General features: G+C 44.5%; 1 protein-coding gene across 4 annotated transcripts in view; it reads right to left on the reverse strand.

Annotated features, from left to right (window-relative positions):
• Positions 1-13,147, reverse strand: part of HELZ (helicase with zinc finger) — a 1,775,655-nt gene that overhangs the window by 450,732 nt on the left and 1,311,776 nt on the right. For all 4 annotated transcript variants that reach the window (XM_078654323.1, XM_078654320.1, XM_078654322.1 and 1 more), the window contains exon 24: positions 10,683-10,734. In XM_078654323.1, the coding sequence (XP_078510449.1) occupies positions 10,683-10,734 (52 nt within the window). The remainder of the gene's footprint in view (positions 1-10,682; positions 10,735-13,147) is intronic.

A 13,147-nucleotide genomic window follows, 5' to 3' on the forward strand; every position in this document is an offset into this window, starting at 1 on the left:
TGGTGCTGCAAGTCGGAAACAAAGAGAAAAACAGGCAGTGTCCCCATAAAACTGCCATCAACAAGGTTACCTTATTAAAGAATTATACGATCAGAAAGAAAGGCTCTGGTAGAATGAGCCCACAGGCTTTCAGGAGGCTGGTTCTTGGTCATTGTGAAGCATATCTTAATGCAGAGCATGATTCATTTAGAGATGATCCACTTCTGCTCTACCCTGCCCTTCTTTATACCAGCAAACTCCATAAAGATCTGATCGCCAAGTCGATGTTCTTTGGTGAGATCAATATAAAAACTGAGTGCATTTTTGGGGTCTAAACGATGGAGTCTCTCTTCCTCTTCTGAGGGATAAGGTGCAGGAAAGAATGCTGAAGGGTGATATCCTGTCCGATATTAAGTAGTGTTACCACTTTTGGCAGAAAAGAATCTTGGGTCCTCAGCATCAGTTTATCTGGGAAGAACGGGGTTGGACAGTAACAGCCTGAAGTTTCTTTACACGTTGCAAAAATGTTATGGCAATGAGGAAGACAGAAGCAGTAATTGACAATTGTGCATCAGCTCCAATGGAGTACAGACAAAAACAAAAAACAAAAAAAAGTAAGAACCAAATTTAAATCCCACTGTAGCATCACAAACAGCTTTGGTAGAAAAAAAAGTTGCACATTTTCAATAATCACATTACAATGAGTGATTTAAACAATGAAGGCTGATTTGGCAACCACAAAAAATGCAACAGATTTAAAAAGTAGCCTTTAACAGTGCCCAAATATAGTCCTTGTTGGTACAAAACAAAGAACAAAACATCAGGCAAATTAGCCTGCAGTGCATCAATGTGGGAGATGCAGCATCAAAACACAAAGCTGTCCCAACTAACTGCATACAGTGATTTTGCAGAGGGACTTCTTGCTGCCAAGATGCCATCATCCACCTTAGGAGGAAGGTGAAATGAGGTCAACTGATGCTGCTCAATGTCCAAGCATGCTGACTAGTCAAGTCGTTTACTGATCTTCTTCAGAACTTGAAGCAGAAGAGGCAGTCACAGACAAGCACACACCTGTCTAGAGTTCCTCTCTAGGCAAATATGCCTCTGAGAGACAGTCTCCTTAGAAACGCCAACACGCAAAAGTGTGGACACTGCACATTGTTAGCAGTGGTGAAAAGATTAGAGATCTCACCAGGTGGTTTATCATCAGAGAAATGTAAGGCTCATCCAGTGCTTCCACGGTTGCAGAGCCTCCTGGCACAGGACCAAAGACCCCACCCTGCTCTGCTTGCTGCAGTATCATATAGTGGAAGAGTCCGTAAGCACCTCCACCAGCCTTTTGACAATGAGCAGGAAGGACTTCAACCAGTTTTCACAGGACCTGGAATCGTGTTCTGATCCCAGAATCTGTCACAGACATCTGTTTACGATAGTCCCTGTACTGCTTCGACCCTGTTGTCTTAGGAGATGCTATTTTTCCTTGTACACTGGAAATAAATAGGAGAAAAAAGCGCTGGAAGGACGAGGAGTCGCTTTGGATCAGTGTCTAAAGGTGCGGAAAGAAAGGAATTGACATAAGTACGGACAGGGGGCGCATATATGCAGCTTTACTTGTGGAGTGGATTGTCAGTGAGGACCTGCACAGCACCACCTACCAACGTGCAGGAGTACTGCTTTAAAATTTTCAGATCCAGACGTATACTGGGGAATACTCAACCAGGTGATGTATTTGCGGTTAGAGGTATCGATCAGAAAAACACCTTCTGAACTAGGGAAAGGCTGAACACCACAGTATCGAACTCGTTTCAGGTACTATTGGTAAGCATGCCATGGTATACTGAGTCTATTAATCACACCACAAGTTCTAGTGAACAGTGTTAACTTTAAAATATGAGTAGATGAACAAGTTACTAACCTTCAGTAACTCTTTATCTGGTAGAGACTATCTAGCCGAGATTCCTTACCCTAGAAAATTCTCAGGCGTCAGACTGGATCCGGAAATCCAGGACTTCTTAGTCTGAAAACAATCCACAGACCCTCCTCCGGATTGTTCTCAGTTCCGACAGATTGATGTGGAGCTGAGACTCTGCCACAGACCAAGTAATCTGATCTCCATCTCTCCCAGGTAGCCGACCCAGCCAAGGAGTGATGCATCGGTCACCACAGTAAGCTCTAGTTTGGGAAAAGAGAGAGGTCTACCATTGACCCAATTGCAGCCCATGAGCAACCACTGCAGGTCTTTTGCAGTTCCCTCCAATATCTGGACCAGGTCAGAGGGATTTCCCTAATGCTCTGTTTACTGGGTCTTCAAGTCTCATTGCAAAGCCTGAATATACCAACAGGATGTAGGAGGCAATGCGACGCAGCAGCCTCAGAGTCATCCTCACCGAAATTCAAACTAGAGGCAGAAACATCGGAATTGTAACCCGAATATCCCAGTCTCACTGTTCTGGAGGAGAAGTTTGAAACGGCACTGTCAATAACAGCTCAGATGAAAGGGAGCATCTGACAGGGAGTCAAGAATGACTTCAACACGTTGATCGTGAACTTCAGCTAATGCAGGAGGTCTGCAGCAGTCTGGAGGTGGAGAAGACTGCATGGGGCGGACTAGCCTTCAACAGCTTATCCTCCCCTCCGCCACCCTGCCAAACAACGCCCTCTGAAGGCCGCTTGGTTCACCTCAGAACTACAAGAAGCCAGACGCCTAGAGAAGACCTGGCGAAACCAGAAAACCATGGAAGCACAGGACAACCACAGAGGCGCCCTGAAGGAATACCACCAGCGCATAAGAGACACCAAACGAACCTTCATAAGAGACAAAGTCCAGACCGACGCAACCAACGCCAAGCAGCTGTTCAACGTCATACAGCAGCTCGTTAAGCCCGCCAGCAAAGCCACGGACATTGCACCTTGCCAGGAACTCTGCAAGAGACTCAGCTCCTACTTCCATCTGAAGATCAAGGCCCTCTACGACAACTTCAGTGAACCAACAACGGACATCACCCTTCGGCCCACCAACGCTGATAAACCTACCATCATGACCTGAGATCCCACCACTGTTGAAAACATCACCGCAACCATGAAGAAAACCCACTCAGGAGCCCCAACGGACCCCTGCCCACCACACATTTTCCATAAGGGCTCCACCGCCATCGCACCTGAACTAGGACGAACCTAAACTCACTATAAGTATAGGAGCTATGTCCCTAGGACTTTAGATTACCCTGGACGAAAGTCAAACATAAATCCTGGACCTTCGACATTCCATTTCGACTGGAAGACTGAAGACATCTCCCTTGTGGTCATGGAGTGACCACCCTGTTCAAACAGGCACCAACAGCAACTTTACCGGTCTGCATTTTCGAGGCTCCCGCCGGATTCCGAAGAATCTGCGACACAGGACACGGACTTCCAGACATCTCTGAGCCTGACCTTCGCTCACAGCAAAGCTGAGACACGTGGCGGACACGAGAGACGTGAGACTGGGACTCCTGGACATCCTGCATTTTGCTAACTGCATCGACTCCCAAGGAATCTCGCAATTGTGCATTGGGGTACGAGAAGCCCCAGCCCGCGCACCATTTGCACCGAAGCGCAGGCCTCCACACTCCACGAGTGTCCCGTGGGGCCCGCTCTTGCATTTCAGCTCAACGTGTCTTCCCGGTTCCTAGTCCGTTGGCTAGTGAGCCCCCTGAAGACTTCCTTTTAAATCTAACTAGCTTTCATGGTCGATCTAGGCTTGCTCCAACTTCCCTACAAAGGAGAAGTTCCTCAGACCTTGCTGGTCTGCCCCGAAGCCAATCTCGACATCCTGCGTGGGTTGCGTTTGCCAAGGCTTGTTGGGTCCAGTCCGGAAACAGACACCGCAGTCAACTAGATCCTTCGTGGGACAGCTCGAATCCAGCTCCTGGTTGTCGGCGACGCCTCCTGGTCCTCGTGGCTGAAGAGACAAACTTCACATCTTCACCTGAAATCACCCGACATCTGGTGGCATCTTCCGATCGCCACCCTGGTCACTGGCAAGTGACCCAGCCTCTGTCCCTTCTGCTTTCAGATCTTCGATCCACCCTTGGATCCACCCGGACACTTTTCCTCTCGTCACCTGCAGCACTTCTTTGCAGCTCTCCACTGAAAACGATGACAAAACCCGACACGAAAAGACACCTATGCACTCGGCTTCCCTGGGTGAGGTAACACGAGTACTCCGGTGCTCCCGTGGGTCTTGACTCTCGAAGTGTCCTAGTTTAAAAGGGTTCCATCGTAGTCCATCTGGAAGTGTCCCTAAATTGTATATTTGTAACTTCTACGTTTTCCATAGAAAGTCAATGGTAACCCGCAGCTGTGTTTAGACAATGCACGTGTCTCCCGTGGGCCTCCTACTTCCTAGCCTTTGGTTGTTTAGAGTAGCCCCAGCGATTCCACAGGCCCAGGCCTGCTTTCTAATTCTCTTGTGGTTCTTATACCACTATTTTAGTATACGGTTTGCCAGGCCCCTAGGGCATAACGTGTACTGTGCAACTTATCGTATATTAACTAAGTCACTTGTATTGTATTTTTACCTCTGACCTCATAAAGAGTGCAGAGGCGTTGTGTTTAGAATAACTACATATATATTTGATATATACCTTGTGTGGTATCCTTTCATTTGGTACTCAAGTGATTATAATTGGTAAAACAACGTGCTTAATACGCTCTTTGAAGTCTTAGCCTGATGACTGCTGGTCCATGCTACCACTAGGATAGCTTTCTATAAGGTTGACTTTACAACCACCATCAATAAGGGTCGATTAGACAGGTGCTAGGTGCCCACTAGAACTAGTGGACATCATATACCAGGCTAACTTCTCACAGTGTACCCTTCTAAATCCCTAGTATATGGTACTGAGGTACCCAGGGCATAGGTACACCAGGGGTCTGAGGTACTCAGGAGAGTCCACTTAACCATTGACTACAGGCCTGCCATTGCAGCCTGTGTGAGTTGGTGCTTGCTTATATCTGAGGTCACTACACTTAAAACCTAGAAATCACCCCTATGGTAGGCTCTTCAATCATGTGGCAGGGTGCTTGGTTATAAGTGTGAGGGTGCCCTGCATGAGCAGGACACCACTACAAACCCCAGAGTCAATTATCCAGGCTTTGTAAGTGCAGTCAGCCATTTAATACATATGGTAGACATCAAGTCAATTACGCGATGTCTAACTGTATATTGGCTGGAACAAATCTTTTATCAAACATGTTGGAATCCTACCCAAACACCTATTCCAGTATTGAATGTAGGCTCTCAGGTGTTGGGGGGCTCTACTAGGGTGCCCCTCTGTATTACCGATACAAGCCTTCCAGGGTCTAACAGCAAATTAGTGCAGCTGTCGACCACAGACACATTTCTGCCTTCCTGCTGCTGAGCTGCGCTCAAACAGGGGAGGGTGCAACAAAATGTTTCCTGTCACAGGGAGGTGGGACCCCCTCCCAGACGGGACTTGGTGTATTAGGCTGGGGCAGTGTGCTTGCTAGTCCTAACAGATGGCTTTGTAGGGCACATTTGGTGCCCTCCTTGCATACTCCAGTTTGAGCCAGTTCAGGGAGCCCTTCGTTACCACTCTGGTATGAAACTGGACGAAGGACCTGGGAGTATCCTTCCCTCTGTCCAGGCCCTCTTCTGGGAGGAATCCCTGAATCGTCCCTAGGGTACTTCAGACCTTAACTGTCGGTGGCTCTTCAGATTCATCGTGGGACAAGATTCAAACCCGACACCACTTCAACTTCGATCCTCTGGACACCTGGACTTCGCCTGGAACCGAGACTGCACCAACTAGGTCTCCTGCTGCTCTGCTCCTGCTGTTCTGCAAGTCTTTTTCGTTGTCTTTGCTTCTTCCAGGATCCTCTACAGGCCTGTGGGCATCATGGACACACAAATAAATCTCCCTTGGAGTGAATGAGTAACTTCCCTGCATCTGTAGGCACCGAGACGAAGCTGACCGGTCTGCTGCTCCCGACGTCCCAAGGACTTCGAAATGCCTAGCAACCAAGGTGGCAGTTCTGCAACTCCCTCGAGGCCTCACCTGTCCTTTCAGCAAGTTTGAGCCCAGTATCCCTCGTTGGAACCGCTGGAACAGAAACCCTCTGCACCGTATTGACTTGCCATTACCAAGGCTTACTGGCTCTGTACTCCAGAGATCTTCGGGCTACAAGAAGCTCCAGCATCTCTTTCTGCAAAGATCTTTGTCCTCACCGCATCCTCTGCACTGTGGGGCCTGCATCTATGGTGAGCTGTTGGAGGTCCTCTTGTGACTCCTGTGCCTTCGGTCTGTGGGTCCTTTTTCGGCTTCAGTGGGCTCCCCTCCTTGCTCGGGCCTGCTCTGATTCTCCTGCAATTGGTAAGTCCCTTGGATTTTGCTGGTCCCAACGTTGCTCCTTTTTCGTTTACCACGTCTGTTGCTGCCAAGCCTTGTTGGTGCTCCCACTGGACACCGGTCCCCCATGGCTCTCGACTTTTGACGTGGGACAGCTCGTGCACAGCTCCTGGTCTTCCACAGCGTTGCCTGGCCCTCACAGCTGTAGAGACGTTCCCACTGACTTGCATTGAGCAAGCGGATGGGTTCCCACTATGCACACAGCCTCATTGGGGTTCCTGGGTACTTACCTCGGGTGGTTCCTTGTATCCCCAGCTCTTCTGAGTCTAAGGGTCCAAGTCCTGACTTCAGTCGTAGTTCGCATTCCACTTCTTTAGTATATAGTTTGGTCTCCCCCTGGAAACCACTGTGTATTGTGCTTACTTACCTCTTGCAATTGAAGTATTATTGTGTATTAGTGTTGATATCTTCAGCTAGGAGATACTTCAATGTGTTAGTGAGTGTTCTGTAACAGACATAGCTACACTGTGTGGTTCTTTTTCGTTTAACCTGCACTACATGATTAGATTTGGTAAAACAAGCTGCTTAATACTCCTTCTGGACTAAGCCTGAACTCTGCTCTCCACAGCAACCACTTAGAGAGCTTTCTAAAGTTGTCTAAGATAACTAAAATCACCATTAGGGTTGTCTGGATTAGTGCAGGGTGCTTCACTAAAATAAGTGTGCACCATATACCAAGCCATCCTCCTACAAGAGGTATATGAAAATATGTGTGCTTCAATCCAGGGAAAACATCTAATCTGGCAGATCCAGGGCAGATAGAATCTGAGTCAATAATAGCATTCTGACTGTCTTTTGACAAGAAGGCATTTGGAGACCAAGTATCTAGTGTAGGCCTAAGGCCCCTGTCTTTTCTGGAATGAAGGAGTAGCGTGAATAACAACCCTCGCCTTTCTCTAAGTCCGGTACCCGTTCACCGGAACCCTTGGAGAGTAGGAGATCCACCTCTTGCAGCAAGATGGAAAGAGGCACCTCAGAACGACATTGTAGTGCAGGAGGAAGGTGGGATGGAGGGAAATGGAGGGAAATGAATAGCAGAGTTTTGCCCCTTTAAACAATCTGTAGGTCCTATCTGCTGGACAAGATTAATCTCAACCCATTAATGAAATAATCCAGTCTGGTTGGATGTCAGCCACTAAAGAAACTAATGCAGCTTGGTTGCAGCAGCAGCTTCATCGTTCAGGTCCCATAAGGCGTGCATGTAGCAGTTCAATAGAAATAATGAGTTTATGGATCGCAGTAAAGCATGACAACTGGTTGTGCTTTAGCTATTCTGTAGCACAAGCTCAGGCCTAAGTCAGTTCGCAGGTCTGAAATGGGCATCACTCGCGGTGGAGACTGCAACGGTGTCAGTGCAGTGGAAACCTAGGTGTGCAGTGGGGCCAAGCAGAAGGTTAAGATTGCGTCGGTACGGGCTCAGAGAGAGGACCCACTGCAGTAATCCAAACAGAGGATTATAAAACTCGCACTTGGCTGACTGCCGGCTGTCTTGAGGCATGTATTTAAAACTGGATTGCCCTCTTTGTGTCCTTCAGGGAGATGCTGGGTGGTGGCTTTATTTACTTAAAAAAGAATTACAAATGTGACAATGAGTGACTACTGCTCTCTCAACAATCCCTTGCTTTATTGATCTGTATGCGAGCCACTTGTGGTTACTAGATTTTACAAATCTCATCCTCAAATTTTAACACAATGAACACATCTGGCTCTATATGTGCTCTTATATGTAGAAGGCCTTGCAGTGGGCCATACATATTCATTCGAGCCTTAGCATAACAATGCTAGCACATTTTTTAAAACTTTCCTTGCCTTACTGTATTACACTTAGTACAACTGGCGAAGACGTAATCCTCTTTTGTAGGGACTTAATGTGTAACAATGTTTCACTTCCTTCTCCTGTATATTATGTGAATGTTATATTGACATTTTTCTAAAACACGCCTTAACAAGATGGTTTCATGGCACAGAATGATGAGGGTATCCCAGAGGGGCTGGCATTGTATTCATTCCTATCACTGTAGGTGCACTCTCTTTGCTGTTTAGCACTAGTTTTCGAAGGTAAAACATATCGTTTCACTGTTTCCTTAAATATTTTTTTTGAAATTATGTTTTTTTGGCACCTAAACTGATAATTTGTATGCCACAGCATTTTTAGCTGAAGTTTTGATGCTGAAAGTAATATCAAGTTTGGTGGACTAATTTTGCAAAGTTTATTTCTACTAGGACAACTATCAGTTTTTGAATTTGAGAAGTGTCTGAGTTTCTATATAACAGTTGCCTTCCTTATTTTTCAACACAGAAGATAGTTTGTCTCCAACTTTTAAAAGTATGAACTTTTTGGGGTTTTGATGTCAAACAACATCAGAAGTTGAAGAACTCGCAGAATGCGTAGGATCTGAAATCTTGGACCACAAAATTCACTCGAAGTCATTTTTGAATTAGGCGTCTTTGGCATTCAACTGCAAAAAATGTTGACCAAAAGGGGCAAACAAAAATGAACATTTACTCATAGTCTTAATTTCTGTATTTGCAGAACTGTCACCTTGTGTAATCTTTGTAACCTTTACATTGGAGCGTCCACTTTGTTAGAGCAGAAACCTAGAGCCATAAACTTGGCTGAGAAGGCTGCTGAAAATCGGGATAAGATTTTATTGGGATGCCTGAATGTCATTTATTAAGCTCAATATTTTTTCTGAGTTTTAGCAGAAAACAATATTCTCAACACATGGCATTGCTGTAGAAGACATACTTGCAAACTTCATGTTGTCTACATGCGTATATACCAAAGGTGACACAGGTGAATATCTAAACAACCTTCTGCCCATAACCAAACATACCGGACAATTCCAGGAAGTACAAAATAACTTCAAAATAACTCATTCTAGATCATCAGGACAGCCTATTTGTCAATTTCTTAGAAATACCAGATCTTTTGACTGCTCCTGAATTATCCAACACACTTCTGATTTCCATGAAAAATATCTCTCAGCATTTTCTTATTTCCAAAACCAATAAAAAAAATAATAATAAACTGAACATGCTGGTCACGTACTGGGTCATTCTGAGCTTACAGTCTAAATCACACGGATACAACTTACAGCCAATGCTCAAAAGTAAAACTTTTTTACATTAAGAATATCTATGGAGCTACCATTAGATGACAGTATATGGATTTAGAACAGGGTCGCATTCGCTCTCTGTTCCTGTTGAGAGATGAGCAGGTGCTAGTGGAAGATGCACCCTCAATCATGGGTTTGTCGAACCTGCAATTGCCACGAGGTAAAGGCTGAGTCACTGAGAAACCGGACTATTGTCTCACAGACCAAAAAACAGACTGGCTAGGATGCCTTAAGCAAATGAAAACGTGCAGTCAATGAATGACTCGTTTTAGGTATTAAAAGAGAAAGAGACACAGTGCAAAAACAAAATGCCCTAGCAATAAGAGCAGAAAAAAACTGCACAAGTCTTTGCTCTGGTCTTTATCGTGTACAGTTTGTCATTTATGGGGTTATCTCTTAAGAATATGCCTGATATTTTGTGTCGGAAATGTATGAAGATCCTACAGAAACTTGATTCTTACAGTTGACACCAAGAAAACTGCAAAATGTAGGTGTCTCTCAAAGCATATGGTGCTCTATTTATTCTGGAAAAGCAAGACTTATCCCCTTGCTCTCTTTCTTATGAGATTACAAATTGAACTTAGACAAAATAAACATTCATTAGTATTCTAACCATAGCACAGATGCAGACCCGCCTCATGCAAGTCATGAAGAAAGACAGTTTTACCTGTATGATGTTTAAAATTGTTGAAAAGAGTATTTTATTTTCATTTCAGCATTGAAGATGTAAGATATATTTTGATAAGTAGCAAAGACTTACCTCTGAGAGGCTTTGCATGCCTCACTAATGCTATGGGAAAAACAAATACCCATAGAAATACAATCAAGGTATTTGTTTTGTCAAAGCAGTGGTACAAACCTGGTAAATTATTAGAAAATACCTTCAGAATCGAATAATTCAATGGCTTTCTCAATCAACATGTAATGAAAGAATTAAAAGCGGTCACTGGAGGCTTATCCATTAATTACAATAATTGCTATTGTAAGATCATAACAATGTAGAATGATTAATGTACACATTTTCAATCAATGAGAACTCCACTGCTGAGAAAACAGCCCTCTACATGTCAAACTCAATAAAAGATATCCATGAGGAAACGTGGTAATTTGAGCAATAGACCGCATCATTTTAAAGAGCTTATCACTTTCAAGAAAATGTCTGTTTTACACTTACCATGGCCATCAGATTGGAAATGTTCATTCTGGTTATGATGATGGTTTTTACCCTGAGAAACAAGATCAGCACAACATTAACATATGTGATAAACCTGCAGAGAACAATATAATTAACTGATTTCTAAATCAAGTAAGAAAATCAAGCATTTTAATGCAGTCTAAGTTAAACATGAGAAAATTCAGCGCAGAAACTGGTCTTGGGAAATAAATGATAGACTACTTTACCCAATAGATAAAAAAAATATAGCATTTTCGAAAGTCAATTCCAGCTCAGATAGCTGTTCAAGTACACCCTACAAACATGTTACAAATGCATTAAAAAAAGATGTACTCTCTTGAAATACACAAAAAACGGATTTCTCGAAAATTGAATTGATTACGCATTAATTACATTAAAGAAAAGGGTTTTGATGCATTCTGTTCATTGGTACCACTCTTTTATCTATGTCAAAAATTGCAAAGCTGAGTCAACCTTTCTAGGAACTCAACAATTACAGCTTTGTCGAGTTTTGTTTCAAAATATAAAATATATAGTAATATGTTTCATTATATACTACAAGATACTTTTACGCTGATTCTGAAGGAAATAATTTTTTTCCTACAGATTCTTTTTTCCCCAAATATGCCTAAGCACGAGATAAGAAGAAACTGAAATAATTCAACACTAACTTGCACAACTCATGGTGCCAGAGATATCCAGATATGTGTTGTGAAACTATGTTGGTCAAAGACGTATATCTGGGAAATAACTGGTGCCACATGTATTTTGTGCTCTTTTTCTCACAAGTGTCTGATTTCAAAAGGACAAGGAAAGACCACAGGATATTTCCAAATAGAGGACATGGATATGTTTTGAAAATTTGTTAGTAGCACTAAAAGGAAAAATAAGACTATAAGACTTCCCTAAGAAAAAAGTTGCGATTAAGTACTCTGAATCTGTTTAAATATTAGCAAAACAAGACCTATATATGTAGAAATCAAAATGTAGTTCTGACTGAAATTTCACAGCTGATCAAAGGAACAATCATACCCCGATCATCACGGAATAATTCAAACAAACCCAGCTGGTCAAAAAAAAGATAAGCGAACAGTAATGTTCTTGTGTTCCGTTTCAGGGAGGACTTGGCCGGGTAATTCTGGGCTGGACTGTTCCTACTGGAGCAAGGTCAACACTGATTTGCATATGGCTCGGTCCAAACTGACACCCAACAGTGTTCCATTACGTGGCAACCATCTGTGTTTAGGTACTTGGGGATTAGGATCTACCATCAACCAGCCGACCAGATGGAAGGTAATCTTGTGAGAGCCATAGCGTCAGTTCGATCCCAGATGGTGTTCTGACGCTCTCTCTCCCTCCCGGTTATGGGACAAGTTGCACTTCTTAAGATGGTGGTCTTGCCTTGCTTACTGTACTATTTCACCAACCTGCCCCTCTACATTGCCTCCTGCCCATTTTGTAACTTTGAGAGTGTCATAAGAGAATTCATCTGGAATAAAACCTGGTGTCACATGGCTCTCACTAAGCTGTACTTACCCAACCCCAGGGCATAAGTCCCCAACATGGAACAATATTACCTCAGGAGCTCGTACTTTCCACTGGACTTGCCTGACTCGTTACCGGGGGGACCAGGTACTGCAATCTCCGCGCTGCCACGCGGCCTACGTTTTATCAATACAACCCAGTGCTCCCGCAGGGCGGGACGCGCGCGGGCGTGCTCTGGCCAATGGCGGGCCAGTCTGCGCCTGTCAGCAACTGACAGAAGCAGGGCAGGAACACCCACCTTGGTCCCAACACTGACAGCACCTTGGAACTGTAAGTAGTGCATAACACGATTCTTTGTATGGATTATTACTGACTCTTTTGTCTACTTTATCCTCCATCTCAACTTCCTACGCGTCTCCTGTTTAGACTGGTTATCATAATGGGAAAAAGGAAAGCAGCTGACAGAAGTATGGGCCCTGGCAGCATAAGGAAAATCTCACGTCACGCTGCCTAAAATTGCACCGTAACAGAAAGTGATGAATCTGAAAGAGACACGTTAGTGATAGATTTCTTACCTTACAATATCCCCAGGCATCAGACTGGATCCGGAAAGCTTTGCTAGTAGTACCCCTGCGCATCAGAGGGTGGCGTCGTACGGCTCTGTGTCTGTTGCTGGCATTGTATGTGCCGAGATGACGTCACAGAGACTACTAAGGCGCCACCCATGCGCGCTGACGTCAGTTGTTTCTTTTTCCGCACCAGTAAGCGCAGATTCTGTTAGAGCACGTACCTCAGTTATTTTTTGACTATCTTTTTGAGACTTTTGTCCCGTGTTGGTCTTCTCTGGTGCGAGTAGGGATGCCTGGTTTTAAGTCCTGCGGGGACTGCCGTCGCAATATGTCGGTGGCGGACCCTCACGACATCTGTCTCTACTGCCTGGAGCGTGACCATGACTTCTGGTCCTGTCTGGACTGTAGGGC

Source organism: Lissotriton helveticus, chromosome 7, assembly GCF_964261635.1.
Source record: "Lissotriton helveticus chromosome 7, aLisHel1.1, whole genome shotgun sequence".
NCBI classification, from domain to species: Eukaryota; Metazoa; Chordata; class Amphibia; order Caudata; family Salamandridae; genus Lissotriton; species Lissotriton helveticus.